At 43.8% G+C, this 19,754-nt stretch overlaps 1 protein-coding gene across 1 annotated transcript in view; it reads left to right on the top strand.

The window, feature by feature from the left end:
- The window catches only part of LOC124775374, a 607,101-nt gene that overhangs the window by 364,152 nt on the left and 223,195 nt on the right, over positions 1-19,754 (top strand). The window contains exons 72-81 of the mRNA XM_047250212.1: positions 652-978; positions 4,093-4,416; positions 7,812-8,123; positions 10,068-10,388; positions 10,479-10,802; positions 12,536-12,853; positions 14,684-15,004; positions 15,082-15,408; positions 15,722-16,039; positions 19,131-19,454. Of these exons, the coding sequence (XP_047106168.1) occupies positions 652-978; positions 4,093-4,416; positions 7,812-8,123; positions 10,068-10,388; positions 10,479-10,802; positions 12,536-12,853; positions 14,684-15,004; positions 15,082-15,408; positions 15,722-16,039; positions 19,131-19,454 (3,216 nt within the window). The remainder of the gene's footprint in view (positions 1-651; positions 979-4,092; positions 4,417-7,811; positions 8,124-10,067; positions 10,389-10,478; positions 10,803-12,535; positions 12,854-14,683; positions 15,005-15,081; positions 15,409-15,721; positions 16,040-19,130; positions 19,455-19,754) is intronic.

The following is a 19,754-nucleotide window of genomic DNA, read 5'->3' as shown; positions in this document are numbered from 1 at the left end:
TTACAAAAATATTTAATCGATAATTATATTTTCAGAAGCCCTTCACAACGAGCTGCGGCTGAACTGTTTGATACAACAGTAAGGAACCTCAAAGTTTCTTTGCTTTGATACGAAAAAAAGTGTGTCAGGAACCGCTGTTCCTGTAATGCTTGATGAAACTGTGTACTTCAGTAATCTGAATGTAAATACAAGTAGAATTGTAATGTCAATTGATAGAGAAAATACTAATCGCCATAAAGAAAAAAAATGATGTTTGACTTTTGGATAAATAAGTATTTCACGTTTTGAAGAATGGCTTTATCATAACAACACTATTTCTTAGTAGCACTGTATAATACACCCTTCGTACAGCTGTCATCCTTTATTTTCCTGTATATATTTTCTATGAACAGTTCTGAGTCCTTCGCTTCTAAATTAACCACTTCAAACCACCTCTCCGAACCCTATTTCACCAACAACTTAGGCCAATAAAATCTCGTTACATTGACCTGTACCCTTCAAGATCCTGCTGCGATGAGTCCGCTGACGATGTGACACGTGATACCAAGTCGCCAACCACGACCTAAAGCCGTAACTCTCCAACCCCCCCCCCCTCCCCCTTCCCCCAGTGATAGCCTAAGTGTAGAGCTGATAGCCGCTGCTCCCGTGTAGCCCCTGCCGTGGTGGCGCCTGCGAGCAGTGACCCGTGCGTGCCCTCGCCGTGCGGCCCCAGCTCGCAGTGTCGATCTGTGGGCGGCAGGCCGGCTTGCACGTGCCTGCCCAACTACGTGGGCCGCGCGCCCAACTGCCGCCCCGAGTGCACCATCGACGGTCAGTGCGCCGCCCACCTGGCTTGCCAGGGCATGCGCTGCCGGGACCCGTGCCCCGGCTCCTGTGGGCCCTTCGCCGTCTGCAGGGTAGTCAATCACGGGCCTGTCTGCACGTGCTTACCCGGATATATTGGTGATCCTTTCTCAGGATGCACTATCGCTCCTCCAAGTAAGCTCTTGTGCTGGCTGTATAATGAGGCAGCAAGTAATACCGCTGTTCCTGTTCATGTTTCATATTGCTACATATGTCACTCTTTCATCTCTGCGTTTTCAGCTACCACGAGAACTGTGATGCTGCAGCTAAGGGTTATCGGATTGCTGTGTCTGATTAGGCTTCTTTATTGTGTCAGGATCAAATTAAGGACTTCTTTTTCAGATGATTCCTCACTTAATAGTTATTCTTATGGAAGTATTGTTCATGATATGTGTGACTTGTTTTTATCTTTTAGTTTTACAGGAAACGAAGTGTCAACGTATATAAAAGATGTGGATATTTCTGTATGGTATCACACATAGCACACAAACGCGCGTTGCAAAGCTTCAATTGTAACTTCGGTGAAATGGACTGCGCATCAAAATTAAAATATTTTCTTGATACTATGTCATTTTTGCCATTTCGACACGGAAGTTCGAAATTTGATTCGAAGATACCTAAAACCTTCCTCTGTAGTGGTGGAAAAGTGTGGTGCCCTGCAACGTCACCCTCGGGCTCTGCGGTGCATCAAACAGCTAGGAATCGACACAAAAAAAGAAAAAAAGAACAACACTTTCACCACAGTTCTGTCCAACGCTACCGTGGTCGTGTCTTGTCGTGGGAAGGTCGTCACACCTCCCTTTACTCACATTTCACTTCTCTTAACGCCTCTCTCCGCTACGGAGGTCAGAACCGCGAGGCCCAGCGTTGAAATTCCGCGATTTTCTTATGGGCAGCCGAAGTAGCCGAACAAAACTTTCCGATCACACCGCTGTTCAGAATCGATATGAAAAGGCCTCTGGAAGTCTCATAAAAGGCGTGACTGAAACCACCCCTTTCCTTGGGGCGTTCATTTCCACACATTTTGTGGTCGAAAACAGTAGTTTGCAGTGCGATGTGCAAGAGGATGATGTTCTTGACAAACCTTGACACTGCTGGAACCCACAGCGATTCAACTCTTCTCGAAAGACATCGTGCGGCTCCAACCCCAATTAACGTGATTTCATCCGTTGACACATCACATTGCAGATCGTCGTTTTCGACTGTAAAATGTGTAGAAATGAACACCCCAAGGGAAGATGTGGCTTCAGTCCCGCCTTTCATGACACCTTGTAAGACCTTTTCGTGTCGATTCGGAGCAGCGATGTCGAAAATGTTTTCCTCGGCTACCCATAATAAAACCGCGTGATTGCAACGCTGAGACTGCGGTTCTAAATTCCTTTGCAGAGACGTCAAGAGAATGGGTGAGATGCGTGTGAGGAGGGATGTGACGACCTTCCCGTGGTGTGACACGTCCATGGTGACGTCGGGCAGAATGTTGGTAAAATATGACATCATTTACCCACCTTGCACTTCACATGAACTCACAATCCTTTTTTTTCTTCTTTATCAAGTGTCGACACCTAGCTGTTTGAAGAACCGTAGAACGCCACGCTTTTACACCATTATAGAGGTTGTAAGCACATTCAAGCCAGATTTCCCATTTTTGCGTCTCAGCGAGAGAAATCGAAGGGGTTTCGAGAAAGTTGTTGCTCAGTGTATATTACTCACTAGAAATGGTTTCTGTTTTATTGACTGCATTTTATTTTTTATTTCAGTTGCTTCCACTGTCGAAATTGTATCTTCGAATGAAATCCACTTTTTTACAGTTCGTGTAAACTGTAAAACGAAACAATGAAGTTTAGGAATGTTCCTTTGAGTTTTGGCAACCGTTTTGATATTAGGCCAACAGTGAACAATCTGCCATGAGTATTTCATTAAGACAAATTTCCTTTTACATTTGTGTTACAATTCCATTCACGAGACTTAAATTGCAATGTAAGAGGTGTTTGTATCAATAAGTATATTTCTCGCTGCTTTTTATCGTTGTTAACAATGGTTAATGTTTTTGCATGTACGTAAGGGACATATCGAACCTTCATTTTTTTTCAGATTTTTTGCCTCAAATAGTTCATCGTTAGCGAATAATTATCGCATATTTAGAGTACCTGAAATAAAACTCGACCGAAAAGGTTTCGTTATTTCGCGAGAACGTAATCTGAACAGCAAAGAGATAACTAGAAAACTTTCCGAATACCAGGAATCTTTGCTGAAGTAGAAGATTGCCTGCAGAAAAATCCAAACAGTCGCAAAGCCAGCTAAGTATGCAGATGGAAATTAAAATATCCACATATCAGAAAATTATCAGAAAGAACTTGTATCTTTATTCCTGAAATTTTCTGATGTGTGTGAGTTAACGTTGCTAGACAAACTTGAGCGTGTTTACTTTCGTTGTTAGTTTCTGGACGAAGGGGTGTTGTGATCACAGGAGTTTCAGTTTCTCATTTCTTTAGATGAAGCCAGCTTCAGCCTGTTCTGGCATGCAGACTCACAGAACGCCATTACGCATCAGAAATGATCATCACTAGATTGAACAGCTGTTCCAAAATAGTAAGATTGGTGTACATAATCCGGACCAATTTTATTTTGACCACCTTGTACAGATACATACTGCATTGCAATCAATAGCAGATACAAATATTGAATCAACGAGCGGGCAGCTACACACGTCTGCAGAGTAGACTAAATAGAGCAAACAGTCTTTTTTTGTGGGTGAGGTAAGCTGAGCGTTAGGTCTTTAAAGACAAGATGTATCTTTTTCAGGATTTCTGTCTCATATAGTTCAGTTTATACGTACGGGGAAAAGATATTAAAAATTTACAGAGTTGTGATATTCATTATGCATTATCTACCTCCACTACAGATAAGTGGCATCAGGCACTGTTGTGTAATCTTCAGAGTTCGAGATGTATTTCATGCTCGTGAGGCAAAAAAACTAGCAAGAGCATTTATAATGATAATTGACATGTCAGAAGAATAATGAATATTATTTAATTATCGTTAGGATTCAAACTTTGTGACGTGCCACAAGATCCACGAGACGTCGTTCTTGCTGATTTATGTTGAAGATAGCTAAGAGATATCACAGTTAGTTGCAGTAACATGTTTCTGTTCTGTTAATACTATTTAAGAAGCTTAGTTTGAAGGTTCTGGCGATTGCCATGTTCAACCGGAACCATGATTCTAAGATTCTGCTGCATGATCTTACAGCTGTCCATCAAGAGCCAGTGACTCCCTGCAATCCATCGCCCTGCGGGGCAAATGCCGTGTGCAAAGACCGCCACGGCGCAGGCTCTTGCACGTGCCTGCCCGGTTACTTCGGAGACCCTTACACGGGCTGCAGGCCCGAGTGCGTGCTCAACACAGACTGCGACCGTAGCAAGGCGTGCGTCAACAACAAGTGTAGGGACCCGTGTCCCGGCACCTGCGGGCTCAATGCCGAATGCCGCGTCGTCAACCACGCGCCTTCTTGCAGCTGTCTTCCTGGCTTTATAGGCAACCCTCTCAAAAGTTGCCAAGCTATTTCTGTGACTCGTAAGACCTACTTATTTTCTTACTTTTCTGTATACTTTACTGTCTGTCCAGTACCATACCTTCAAATGCTTCTGAACTCGCTCTTTATTCAAAGAACGAATTATTAACTCTATTAAGCAAGGAGTATTGGCAAAATGAAACTGTGAATGCCAGTTGGATGTAAAATACTCTGCTAACTACTTCATTGAGAGCTGCTAGTAATAAACACAACTAACTGAATAGTCCCCAGAAAAATATAATTTTATACAGAAATCATTTTAAGGTATGGTACAAAATGTTTCAGTTTCAACTGTGTTCCTCAGTTTACTGCATGTTTACGTCTTTACCAGAGTACTGCATTTCTGTTTATCTATTTATTCAGTAATTCTTATTTTATCTGTAAAATTTATTTTCATATTCTTCTTTGGACACTATTTTCACTGGGTAGTTTTCAACTTATTGTCTTACTGTCTCTGTCACATTCGTTTCTTCATTCTGTGTCTGTCAGTGTCTGCAAACCGAGTGCAAGGTTACATGTCTCATTTGGCCTTGGTATGGACGATGGATATTTATGACTTTAAATTCGGCGTCAAACTTTCCATTGACAGTGCCATTCAGCAAAACGAAAGTAGTATAACAGCACATTTCACACTTTCTATTACCGGTCAAGTCGTTAATTCAAGATGGATTTCATTTGTGAGATGCGCTGTGAGCACAGCCTGAATTTTGATGGCGCACATATAAACGCGATATTAACACCAACTTTTTTCTTTTGGTCAGGTTTAGGATAGACTTGTTCTTTATTTAGCGAAGTCAGAGCAGATGATTTAGAAGAACTCTTTCATTCGACTGGCAATGGTCAAAGTGAGTAGGTCACTGCGACATGTTTTGCTCTATCCGCTTTTTGATTGAACTATCGAAGAAGTACGAAAAACAACAATGTTCCGATAGAATCGTTACTTAGAACGTTAGATGACTACTCTTCGAAAAAAAAATGGGTTCCTTGCGTTATTAGAGATATTAAATCTGCTTTGTACCGAATAGTATATCATTCCTGTCATTTGTAATAAGAACTCTTGATGATAGTATTGTTACAGATGCATATTAAATTCTTAGTAGCGGCTGGATTAAAGTATTTCCCTTGTAAGTCCTTCCGCGCGAGATTTTTAAAGTCTATTGGGGGATATTTAACTGTACAGGCTCTCTGCGTGACGAGTTCATTGGCAATCGTCGACTCGATCCACAACAGCGCAATCCTTGGCCATTTCGATGAACGTCAGCAGTCGGTACTGTAACATATTTCAGTCACTGTAGCCAAAATACTGAATTGTATATTTCGCGTCCTGCATTTCTTATTGCGTTCTTTGCCACCAGAAATCAGTAATATAGGCAGCAGTGTTAAAAAATGGTTCAAATGGCTCTGAGCACTATGGGACTCAACTCCTGAGGTCATTAGTCCCCTAGAACTTAGAACTAGTTAAACCCAACTAACCTAAGGACATCACAAACATCCATGCCCGAGGCAGGATTCGAACCTGCGACCGTAGCGGTCTTGCGGTTCCAGACTGCAGCGCCTTTAACCGCACGGCCACTTCGGCCGGCTCAGCAGTGTTACTTGTAACAGTCAAGGATACACGTCCACTCCGTAAATCGCCAATACACAGGGCGTTTCAAACCTCTAGGATAAAAATTATACAGACCTACAGGACTCTAAATTGATTATTTTCAGATAAAGAACGGTCATGAAGTGAATATTTTAGGCGGCAGTAAAATTTCAATGAACAATGCGTGTTATGCAACGTTTTGTAAACAGCTTATGTTCAATAACAAACAACTATACCACTGTTTACTATTTATACTGACTGCTTTTCGAAGGGGTATCATTTCTCGAAACAGACACGCATTTAATTTTAGGTACGGCAGAATGTAATGTGACCCGCCCGGATAACCGAGTGCCATAGCGCGCCGCTTACGGGATTCCTCTGTGCAGGGCGCAGGCATATTGGCAATCCTGTAGGTGCGCCATCGTCTGTGGTTCTCCGCAGTCACAGTTGGTGTTATGCACAAGGAAATGTGCCATTTCTGGAGGCTACTCCTGGATCTTCCAACTCAAGAACGAAGATGGTTGGTCCGCCTCGGTAGCTGCACGGTCAGCGCGGCAGATTGCTAACCGAAGGAGGCATGGTACTATCCCCGGCCGGGTCAGAGATTTTCTCCACTCTGGGACTGGGTGTTGTGTTGCCCTTACGTTCGAGTCGTCATAATTGACATTAGACTGTTGAGATGGCTGTATGGGTTAATGACAAGGGCTGGTAAGCCAGCCAGCAACGATGTGGTTTCAGGTGGTTTCCCACATCTACCTAAGTAGATACCGTGCTGGTACCAATGTCCAGCCTCAGATACTCGCTACGCAAAAATTTAGAAAACGTTCTTATACCTGAACATGAGATTTACGCTCGACGCAAACAGATGGAGTATACAGTTTCCGTCCCGATTTGTATCGGTATCTATTACCGATGTAGCTTCAAGCCGTACAACAATACCGAGTCCACAGTGAAACGGGAAAAGGCAAAAGAGAGGGAGAAGAAGAAGACAGCAGAATGTAGTGTCCGGAAAGCCGAACGAAACCACAAAGTGAAGTTTCGAAACACACGAAAGTTTATAGCCATTGATAGAAATTTACGAGAAACTGGAACTTTGAACTCACAGAGATTGCAAAGGCTCTCGAAAAGGTTTGTTCTCACAACAAAATCTGAAGCGGTGGTATTGGATCGCATTAAAGAAGTACCCATCAATTGGGCCGTAAAATAAAGCATTGGAATGCAGAGGGCTGGTGCTGTAGTTACACCGCATTATAAACAATAGGTATAAACAGTGGAGCCAAATGATTTTGAACTCAGAGTTCTGATCTGTCAATGGGTTATCCAGGCAGTACGCCGGCACCGAACTCCGTATTACGAGCATAAATTGTTGCTGTAAGGTGGTAGTTGTTTATCTTCATAAAAAAATCTTCACTTCAGACCTCAAAACACTCAGTGGGGGATCCTGTAATGTAAGCATAATTTTTAACTTTAAGGTTTGGGTCAGCCTTTATATCAGCCTTTGGTGGAAAGTACTTGTTTCCTCCAGACAGTTAGAAAAAGTGTAAATGTGAATGTGCTTCCCAGCTCCCCGTACCGTCTAGGATAGTATCAGGCTCGAGCGCATCTGACGAATGAAATCTAGGTTCCGGGAGTTCTTAGGTTCAACTATGAAGACCTTCTTTCAGTCCTGCAGAGCATGTGTTGCAACTGCTCGTAAACCAAAGTCTGTTTGCCATGACCGGAAATTGGAAGAGGCCAAGATTGGTAGGTATTCCTTGCACTCGATAGTGGTGGCCCACGCGTGGTATGTAGCGTGTCCGTTATGGCCTGCAGCGCCGCCCGCACCGCAAGACCCGTGCCTGCCCTCGCCGTGCGGCGAGTTCGGCGTGTGCCGTGTGTCCGCCGGGCACGCCGTCTGCTCATGTCAACAAGGCTACATCGGCGCGCCGCCCACCTGCCGCCCCGAATGTATTGTGAGCGCAGACTGTCCTCAGGATAAGGCCTGTACAAGGCAGAGATGTGTAGACCCTTGCCCCGGCACATGCGGGCTCAACGCGCGTTGCCAGGTGGTCAACCACAATCCCATCTGCTCCTGTGCTGCAGGACTCACGGGCGACCCGTTTGTGCGCTGCCACAAGGAAGACAGTAAGGGGCTTCTTCCTTCTTATCTTTACTGTCATTATTTACTTGCTCGTAGCTTCATCTTTAGTTCTTATCTTTTTGTATAATTTCTTATTATGTATTTCATTGTTTCACTGTTTTCAACTGCAACTTTTCTTACACTCATGCAAACAGAAACACTCCTTTTAGTTCTCAAAACGAATTGTCTATTATGTACGTTCAATGAGACAAATTAATTTCAGACAGGTTAGTTTGTAGTAATGATCCGACATCTGACACCTTAGGCACAGCGAACGAAATCGCTTACTCAATTCACAGTCCGACGGCACTTTGCGCTGAGAGTTTTCGGTTGTGATTTGTAGGCTGTTTTCCATTGCCATTTCGCACAGTCTGGAATGGTGCCCTTGTTTCTCCTGCTTCAGCTACATTATACCCGTATACATGTCGTTCACGGCTTGAACTATTTAATTATTCGAGTCAGAAAACAAATGTAACACATGGTAATTACCATTACAAACAAATGAAAGAAATCATTACCAATCTACACTACTTTTGACCAAAATCTTATAACTTCAGTTGTAACCGGTGTCACAAGCAGAACTTCTGTGCAAGACGCACGGCGTAGTTGACAGTCCAGTAGGTGCTCCACGGTCTTTGGTTCTTCTCATTCACGGTTGGTGATATCCGCAGGGAAGTGCCATTGCTGGAAGTTACTCGTGGATCTTCCAACTCCAAAACAAAGACCGCTGGTCCGCCTCGGTAGCTGCACGGTCAGCGCCGCAAATTACTAACCTTACGGGCCAGGGTTCGGTTCCCTGGCGGATCAGAGATTTTTCTCAGCTCGAGGACTGGGTATTGTGTTTTCGTTTCGTTCGTATCGTCAGAATTGACATTACACCGTGGAGATGGCTGTGTGGGTTCGTACCGCAAGCCAATAACTTTTTTAGAGGAACCAAAGAACGAAAACTTTTGAGCGACCTCCACACCATCCAGTTCCGCTCATACCCAGGTGGGAGGGTTTCTGAAGGAAAGAGCAAGGCAGAGCTACTCTCAAGTCGAGAGATCCACAATCGTTTTCTTGCTGTAGCTGCTGTTGTTTGCAAGGCAGCAGAGCTTTTGAGGAAACTTCTCCTGAACTTCAACCTTGGGGCTGCTGCAATAATAAACGGATTAGATGATTTTCTAGAAAGTGAATTTTTACCTTAGTTTGCTAGATTGGCTTCCAGAGAGTATCATATGGGCCAGCAAGAGAACACCATCTAAACTGACGCGGAGTATGGAACAAGGGGTAGGGTGAGACAGTTATCAGTTGACACTGTCAAACAAAACGAGAGGATCTAACAAAGTGAGAAATGAGAGGACAGATTTTACCGCTAGAAGCAGAAACGGGGCCGAGTCGTGCTTCTCCGCACACTAGGGTCGATTGTATACAAGCCCTTTTGTGTCATAAAAACCGTGCTGTGTGCACTTCATCTAGACGAATGAACACTGTTCTTTCATTTCAGTCACAGGTACAAAATACCCAAGCAGTTAAAATACATGGTAGAGAGTTCACAGGATTCGCGACTCGATGGTGTACGTGATACAAATCATTGTAAACTAAGAAAATGGGCATTAAGAAAGAAGCTTTTGCAGTTCAGGAAGGGCGTCGTCTCTCGGTTCCGGTAAACCAATCGGAGGAAAAGGAATTTCCTTAAAATGTTTGTGACTGGTAAAGATGAATACGAACTGTTCCACCATTTTAGCCCAAACTACTCAAGCAGGAATAAAATGAAATAACCTTTTATCATAAATTATAGATGTATTACAACAGAACACAGCACACAAGGTACACAATCTTCGACAGAGTACAAATTTTTTCCCACATTTCACTTTCTTTTTCTTTCTTTTCTTACTTTAATAATACTGTTACTGTTCTTGCTTGTCTGTCTAATCTTTAGTTTTGCGACACTCTTTCTCTCTCTCCAGAACCTATAGTTCGTCCGCCGAGCGGCAATCCATGTGTTCCATCTCCTTGTGGTCCAAACTCACAGTGTCGTGTGGTGGGCACACAGCCTGCGTGCTCATGCTTGGCCAATTACATTGGCCGTCCGCCGAACTGCCGGCCAGAGTGCACGCTGAACGCTGAGTGTCCTAGCAACTTGGCTTGTCAATCTGAACGCTGCAGGGATCCTTGCCTAGGTTCTTGTGGACCACACACCACATGTGTCGTCGTTAAACATGCGCCAATATGCAAATGCTTGCCAGGCTTTACGGGAGACCCGTTCGCCGGATGCGTACCAGCACCAAGTAAGATGCAGTACACTTAGGTCTTTCACTCTGTCACTACAGTTGTCTTGAGGTTACCTGCTCGTGTCTGACTGCGCTCATTAATTCCAGCTCAATCGCCCGTCGAAGCACCACGAAACCCTTGCAACCCGTCGCCTTGTGGTGCCAACGCAGTGTGCAAGGAAAGGCAGGGAGCTGGATCTTGTGTGTGTCTTCCTGAGTATTTCGGAGACCCGTACTCAGGATGCAGGCCAGAGTGTGTGCTTAACACCGACTGTGACCGAAGCAAGGCGTGCGTCAACAACAAGTGCAGGGATCCGTGTCCCGGAACCTGCGGCATCAATGCGGAATGTCGCGTCATCAACCATGCGCCTTCTTGCAGCTGTCTTCCAGGCTATATTGGAAACCCTCTTAACTCTTGCCATCTGCCTCCTAGTAAGCTGCTGTTTCTTCACATTTTCTTTTATATTTTAATTACTTTCATTTCTGCAATGATCACAAGAGCGAAGAACATTTCACTCGAAATCGTCTGAGGGCGCGTAAAAAACATTTTTAATAATAAGAAGGGGCTGATTAACATTTGATGGTTTTCTATAGCAACTGTTCTAACACGAACTTACCAAGAGTATCTGTTGATCCGTAGTTGGCGCAGAACAGCGGCTGATCAAATATTTACCACGAAAAAATCGCTAAGCAGCCGTTTATTTTCAGAAGTTATTTCATTGAGCCGACCAGTTTCGGCATCTCATTAATGCCATCTTCAGCCCCTTTACACTCCATGTATGTACAATCAGATATATCGATACATGCATAACTGGAGCCATCAATACATGGATTTCGTGAATCGATTGCGCAGTGTTTACTTGATAACTTTGAGTTGTTATGCATGATAGATATATCTGACTGTCTGTACATGGAGTGTACAGGTACCTGAAGACGGCATTAATGAGATGCCGAAACTGCTCGTCTAAATAAAGTAACTTCTGAAAATTTACGGCTCTTTGGCGATTTTTCTTTGGTAAATAATTAACACGAGTGTGGTCACAGCTATAAACAGGGGAAATATGTATCGCTCCTTTCGAAAGTATTGCGGCAGCGTAGGATAAATCTCCAAACGGTGAGCACGTGCTGCGAATGTTCAGTAATATGTTGTACAAAACTGCACTAATAACAATGTTTATTAATAAACCGTCTTCCATATTTAAATTCGGGTAACTTTATCTCAGTGTGGAAGACTTACATATTTGCAGAAATTATAGCAGCTATAAAAATTAACAGTGTTGATCTTTCTACATGCAGATAGTCAAAACAAATCAGAATAATTTGATTAAGAATCGAGCTTTTCCTTCAGAAGCGCTGATCAATGCTTATAATTACGTTTCTGTTGCTTTAATATAACGTGTATCTATCACAATTATATTGCAGAAACTGATGTTGTAATAACTACCACATATCTTGAAATTTATATTTTATGCGTTCTTTTGATCGATTACCTTTATACTTACGAAAATTAGGCGTTTAAATGTAGGCTATTGGGATCTATAATTTATTTAGATTTCTTTCGGTATTTATTAACAATCATCCAAGTTAGGTGGAAGATTGGGGCAAATATTAACTTGCACAAAGTACTAGAAAAAATATTAGATAGATTAGATAGCTGTATTTGCCCAATCATTCCGCATCACATATCCTGGAATTGGAGATCACCGAACCTATTCATCGGCTTTGACTGTAGAGCTATGACGGAAACGGAGTGAAATGTTCTTTGCCTTGTACATATTATTAAAAAATCTTCACTCTATTTTAAGCATGGAAAAAATCGTGTAATTTCCGATCTTTCCTTCACAGGTTTTTATTCTTTGATCTTACTGCCTGATTGAAATACATTTGGTTTTTCTAGAGTGCATGCTTTGCTTAGTTCTGCTAGCTATGAAGAAATTCTGCTATTTTTTTATTTCTCCATTGTTATGTGCTTTTCTGTATGAAGTGAGTACATTCTTAAAATTCTGTTCTTTTCTTCTGTGTCTGAAATACGAAACAAATGTATAGAGTTCACGCCTTCTTCTAGCACTGTAACTGTAACTGCAGCTTAGCTTGTAGCCTGTTTGCCTCGCCTTCTGTGTCTGTCCTTCCGACTCTGTACGCCCGCTGTCTGTCGTGCACACCAGCTCCAACCGCAGAGCCGCCCCGGGACCCGTGCAAGCCGTCGCCCTGCGGCCCGTTCAGCGTGTGTCGCGTGACGAACGGACATGCCGTCTGCTCGTGCCAGAGCGGCTACGTAGGGGCGCCGCCCACGTGCCGGCCAGAGTGCGTCGTCAGCACAGAGTGCCCGCAGGACAAGGCGTGCGTCAACCAGAAGTGCGTCGACCCCTGCCCCGGCACCTGCGGCCTCAATGCCCGCTGCCAAGCCGTCAATCATAACCCCATTTGCTCTTGCGCTCCCGGCTACACAGGAGACCCCTTCTCTAGATGTATCAAGGAGCAGAGTAAGCGCCTCTCACCTTTTTCAGTCAACTTTCCAACTAGTAATCTGTTACTTTTTGTTTACTTCATTCGTGACTTTGTTGATTACATTTTCTTTTCCGTCTGTGACCCAACATGATTATAAGAGATTGGTCCGTTGCAAATTTTCTGTATCAATATAAAAATTATTATGGTATGGTTTTTGCTTTAGAAAGATAACATGTAGCTACAGACATTCAAAGCGTATAAACACTTTACTTAAGAACGCTAATTCACTATCATAACTGCAAGGCTCCCGAGTGTCAATATTAATTTTACGATAAAGCGATGTAGGGATACACTAAAGGCATTCTCAACAATTGAGACCATCTTTCAGTCTGTAGCGGAGCGTACGCTGTTTGGAAACTGCCCGGATTATTAAAACTGTATGCTGGACATAGTTTTAATCTGCCATGGAGTTTCAAAACAGTGTAGTCTCAGCTGCATAGCGGAAGATTCATCTCGGAAACAGTTCTCTAGGCACTGACCAAACCCGTTCTCGGCAATATCCTTTCTTCCAGGAGTGCTAGTCTAGCAAGATAGCAGGAGAACTTCTGAGAAGTTTGACGAGTAAGAGAGAGGTACTGATAACTGTGAGTGCGCTTCTTCACTCATGGCTTGATAGCTCAGTCGGTAGCAGTTTTGCCCACGGATTTGCGTCCTGATCCGGCACACAGTTTGACACTGCTGGGAAGTTTCATATATAATATTATTTGACTCGAGCAAAAACTGGCATTGTAACTACAAAAATTGACTAACGTTTCGTTGTCAGACACGAGTGTGATTCCGTGGGTACACAGAGGATAAAAAAATATTTTTGGAATTGCTCCCATCTCTATTGGAGACGGTTGCAAGACTAGTACTCCTGTTCTGCACCCAAACCACAACATAGTTCAGTGGCAATCCTTCGTTGATAGCGGGAATTAAAGTATCGGTGCTTTATTTCACTGATAGTTGAAAGAAGTGACATTCATTGCCCATATAAAAATAGTGTGGGAACAATTTTCGTTACGGTAGAAACAGAATGTTGTACACATCTGGCTCAAACCATCTGGCTTAAATAAATAAAATGCAATATTCCTTCTTTTAGAGGAGCCGACGATACTGGTAAAAATAAGAATTAAGTAACTATATCAACGAAAGGTCACAGACACCATTACTTAGCCTCTAGACTCAACTTACTTCTCATTTCAGTATATCGGGTTTCCCAGGAAGAAGGGCCAGTATTCATGGTTGTGACAAAAAGGATCATTTGAAGCTAAAAACTTCTTATAGGCGTATGCAGTATTCCAAATGGTTTCTGAGGTAGAACACATTTTACGTATATTATAATTTATGGAACAAATGGATTTACACCCAACTTGTTTGAGTCATAGTTAACGAACAGAATGCAAAACATACTGCTGAGTAATCACAGCAATGTTGAAAAGGTAGAAAACTTTAGTGCCTGGGGAGTAAACACAAACAGACTCCCATAGGGTTCGATTTTAAGTCCACCCCTATTCATAGAGCAGAAAACCATCCCGATTAACGAGTTTGAAAGCAACGAGGTAGATTGGGCTAGAATAAAACATCAGAAAGCTTGGGTGCGTAAGAGACACAAGTGTGCGCTGGTAGCCCTAAAACAAACGTTCATTAAATGTGTTCCATCTCGTAAACAACTCGGAATAGGGCATATGTGCATATGAGGTTTTTCGCTTCAAATGAGCGTTCCTGTCATATCTCTGAATGTTGACCATTCCTCCTAGGACAATCTGTACTGTCTGCTTATATCTTATGTTTCTCCTGTCCTCACAAACTCTTTCTTCCTGCAGAGCCTATAGCACAGCCGCCTAGTGGCAACCCGTGTGTGCCATCACCGTGTGGGCCCAATTCGCAGTGCCGTGTTGTCGGGACGTCCCCTGCATGTTCTTGCCTGCCAAACTACGTGGGACGGCCACCCAACTGCCGGCCAGAGTGCACACTGAACGAGGAGTGCCCGAGTGCGCTGGCTTGTCAGTCTGAGCGCTGCAGAGACCCTTGTCCAGGCTCGTGCGGAGCGCACACTACTTGTACCGTAGTCAAGCACGCACCTATATGCACATGTCTGCCAGGTTTCACAGGAGACCCATTTGCCGGCTGCGCAGCTGTACCATGTAAGAACGCCTACCATTAACTCTATACACGATAAGTGGCAGTAGATCACATCTGCTAAGGGTTTCATCCGTTGCAGCTCAAGCGCCCGTCGAGACGCCACGAGACCCGTGTAATCCATCGCCTTGCGGTGCGAACGCGCTGTGTAAAGAAAGACAAGGCGCTGGCTCGTGTGTCTGCCTTCCTGAGTACTTCGGAGATCCGTACACGGGATGCAGGCCCGAGTGCGTGCTCAACACGGATTGCGATCGTAGCAAGGCTTGCGTTAACAACAAGTGCAGAGACCCGTGTCCCGGCACTTGCGGACTCAATGCTGAATGCCGCGTCGTCAACCACGCACCTTCTTGCAGCTGTTTACCAGGATACATTGGAAACCCTCTAAGTTCTTGCCATCTCCCTCCGTCTAGTAAGCAACTTTTCTCTTCTCTCTTTATATACTCTTGTCTGATACCTGTTGTATTATCTATTTATCTGCATAGAGGCGGCAGGAGCAATGTGCCTCGATGATCTCATGCTTGCCTTTAACTGTCATCTGTTTTCCCTCTCGTCTTCTGGTGTGAAATTTGTCGCTCATTATTTTTAAACTTAAAGACTCAGCAATATCTACCAGCGAGCTCTATTTCTCCTGCTTCCTCGCCTGCACTGTTCTCTGTATTCTGTTTTTCTTGCAGCTTGTACTGCTTCTTCAATTTCTTGCATCTGTTCTTTCGTCTTGCCAGTACCAAAAGAAGAACCGACGAAGGACCCATGCAAGCCGTCTCCCTGTGGGCCGTTCAGCGTGTGTCGTGTGACAAATGGACACGCCGTCTGCTCGTGCCAGAAGGGCTATATAGGGGCTCCGCCCGCCTGCAAACCGGAGTGCGTCGTAAGCACAGAATGTCCGCAGAACAGGGCGTGCGTCAAGCAGAAGTGCACAGACCCCTGCCCTGGTACATGTGGCATAAACGCTCGCTGCCAAGTCGTCAACCACAATCCTCTGTGCTCTTGTGCCCCTGGTTTCACTGGAGATCCATTCACTAGGTGTATTAAGGAAGAAAGTAAGCATGAACTTTCTATGTTTTATTTCTCACTCTTTGACAGCCGCAGGTGACATATCACGGCAGTATTAAGACGCAAGCGGTTCGAGCAAGATCCATAGCCTTGTTATTACAGGCTTTGTCCGAATGGCTATCAGGATTTTTAATGTTGATAACATCTCGTCCTTTGCTGTTTCATTTTCTCAGCATCCATTTCAAAATAGAAGGTAATGAGCTGCAACATTCCAAGGATCGTGCATCGTATTGTTGAAATGCAGCTGTATAAGGTCATAATGAGTGACAAAGCATATTCAGATGAAGTAGTCAGTTATTATGTCATTACGGACATAGCTTAATAACTACAGTTTTCATTTAAAAAAAATCGAACGAGATGGTGCAGTGGTTACCGTCCTGGACTCGGATCTGAGTAAATCTGGATTCAGATTTCCATCCTACTGTCCAGATTTAGGTTTGCTGCAGATTTCATACGAGTACTAGAATATTTCCTATGAAGAAATTACCAGCTATTCCTTCCCCTCATCCTCTTCTAGCTAAGCTGGTAATTCGTCTCCAGTGACCTCGAAGCCAACGATACCCATAACCCCAGATCACGTATTACGTGATCTGAGCCATAACCCTAATCTATATTGCTAACCACTGCATTACCACGCTCATTGTTAACACGAAGTCTGAAGTATGACACAACTTAACATTTCTCACAAACGCAAAACCTTTTCAAACGTTAAAGATACGTGAAGTGTCATGACACCCAGGACAAATATGTCTCGAGACCTTCTGTTTCTCATAGCGGGTATCTCATCCAAGAGCCATCAGGCGTATTGTGGTGTTCCGACAGATAATGACAATGGGCAGATGGAGTCAACCTACGTGCAGCGTTTATCGCATGTTTTCTGTAACTTCCTGTGTTACTGAGACGCAGTTTGTTCCTCGTTAAAAATAACAAAAAATTTAAAGTCGATCTTTGTAAAGTCTACCATTGTGTAGAGCAGTCCCAAATTCTTCAAGTACGATATTCGGTTTAAAGATATGCTCTTTGGCACTTATGTATATTTGTTGGCCACGCCTTCCTTGACCGGGTTTCCCGTCTCATGTGCCGATTTGTGTTATACCGTCTGACGCAGCAGCACTACTCAGTGGATCATTAAATCATATATCGCATCAGACTAATTCAAGATCTCTGTACCGAAAAAACACCCAAAATTCCACTTAAAAAATTACTTTGTGTTGGAACGAGAAGCACCCATATATTTTCAGTTGACACTAGGTGTCACACGAAACACATTATGAATAGTATTTTTTCGGGTGGGTTCCATTTGTACACTGCAAAAATCTACTGTAATACCGGAGATAAGGCACGTGACGACACTTAGGGGAGACACCTAGCGTATTACTTAAACATTTGAGCCACCAAGTAGCAAAGTGTTCTGTAAATATTCGCGACCAGAATTTCTCAAATTATGTAATAAGATACCTAACGATTGCTCTCCACAAATGTGCATTTCGAGAGTGTTACATCTGACACGACCATGAATGACTGAATGGCGGCACTACCGAGCACCGAAAACATTTCTTCATCCAGTTATCTCGATGGTTGTTCAATCCATGAGTTCTCGCTTCACATGAATATGTCATTCCGTTGTTGTTGTTGTGGTGGTGGCTCTCCATGCCACTATCCTGTGCGAGCCTCTTGGTCTCCGAGTAACTACTGCAACCTACAACTTTTGCATCTGATTAGTGTATTCCTCTCTTGGCCTCCCTCTACGACTTGTACCCTTCACGCTTCTCTCCAGTACTAAATTGGTGATCCCTTGATGCCACAGAACGTGTCCTACCAGCCGATTCCTTCTTCTAGTCAAGTTGTGCCACAGTTCTTCTTCTCCCGAACTCTGTTCAGTTCCTCCTTATTAGTTATGTGATCTACCCATCTAATGTTCAACATTCTGTAGCACCACATTTCGAAAGCTTCTATTCTCTTCTTGTCTAAACTATTTATCTTTCACCTCCATTCATGGCTACAGTCCATATAAATACTTTCAGAAAAGACTTCCTGACACTTAAATCTATACTCGATGTTAACAAATTTCCCTTCTTCAGAAACGCTTTGCTTGCCATCGCCAGTCTACATTTTATATCCTCTTTGCTTCGACCACCATCAGTTATTTTGCTGCCAAAAAAGCCAAACTCATCTGCTTCTGTAACTGCTTCATTTCCTAATTTTATTCACTCAGCTTCACCTGATTTAATACGACTACGTTCCATTATCCTTATTTTGCTTTTGTTTATGTTCATCTTATATTCTCCTTTCAAGAAACTGTCCATTCCGTTCAACTGTTCTTCCAAGTCCTTTGCTGTCTCAGACAGAATTACAGTGTCATCGGCAGACCTCAAGGTTTTTATTTCTTCTCCCTTTCCTTTGCCTTGTTCTTGTCAATCTTTCCCTAATTCTCCCTCTGAAACTCTCTAAAATCTCTGTTTTTTTCAGTTTATCCAGGTCCCATCTACTTAAATTCCTACTTTTTTGCAGTTTCTTCAGTTTTAATCTACAGTTCACAACCAATAAATCGTGATCAGAGTCCACATCTGGCTAAATCTCTGGTTCCTAAATCTCTGTCTTACGATTATATAATCAATCTGAAATCTTCCGGTGTCTCCAAGACTCTTCCACGTATACAAGCTTCTTTCACGATTCTTAAACGAAGTGTAGGCGATGATTAAGTTATTCTCTGCAAGGCGGCTTCCTCTTTCATTCCTTACCCGCAGTCCATATTCACAGTCTACTTTTCTTTCTCTTCCTTTTCCTACTATCTAATTCAAGTCCCCTATTACTATTAAATTTTCGTGTCCCTTAACTATTTGAATAATTTCTTTTATCTAATCATATATCATTCCGTAAAAGACAACAGATTCTAGAAGCTTGCGTTGAGACGGCACACGTCTAACAGGGAGAAGAAGCAGAAAGTTCGAAGTGACCTTTTGATCCGACGGAGGTCCCTCACTTGCCGTGATATGTCCCTGGGGCTGTGCACTTTCTTGTTCCCTCGTACGCTTGCGTCCCGCACGATCCTTCACCGTATCCGCGCTTGCCCACCAGAACCAGTCGCACAACCGCCGAGCGGGAACCCGTGCGTGCCGTCGCCGTGCGGGCCCAACTCGCAGTGCCGCACCGTGGGCACTCAGCCTGCGTGCTCCTGTCTGCCCAACTACGTGGGGCGTCCGCCCAACTGCCGGCCCGAGTGCACGCGTAACGAGGAATGCCCCAGCGCCCTCGCTTGCCAGTCGGAGCGCTGCAGGGACCCCTGCCCCGGCTCCTGCGGCGCACAGACCACGTGCACAGTCGTCAAGCATGCGCCCATGTGCCTCTGCAGGCCTGGTTTCACCGGCAACCCGTTCAGCGGGTGCTCCCAGATTATACAACGTAAGCTTGTGGCACGTCACAGATATCAATTAGTTCATCCTCGTTTCGTTACAGAAAGGCGCTTGTCACTGATTAAACCTCGTTGTGTCGACTGCAAGGACAGAAATCTGAAAGGGGGAATAACAAAACTATAAAAGAGTGCTTGTTATTTAGTGTTTGTTTATTAAATAAAGGATATCTCATCTGCTAACAAAATAACCAGATACAATATCGATCAAAAGTGTCCGAACGCCGTATCTGATGTGGAACTGATCATTAGATGCCACGAAAAGCGGGCCCTCCATTATAAATGGACGCGGC

This window comes from Schistocerca piceifrons, chromosome 1, assembly GCF_021461385.2.
Source record: "Schistocerca piceifrons isolate TAMUIC-IGC-003096 chromosome 1, iqSchPice1.1, whole genome shotgun sequence".
NCBI lineage: Eukaryota > Metazoa > Arthropoda > Insecta > Orthoptera > Acrididae > Schistocerca > Schistocerca piceifrons.
Note: the sequence above shows the minus strand (reverse complement) of the source record. Positions and strands in the feature narration are given on the sequence as shown.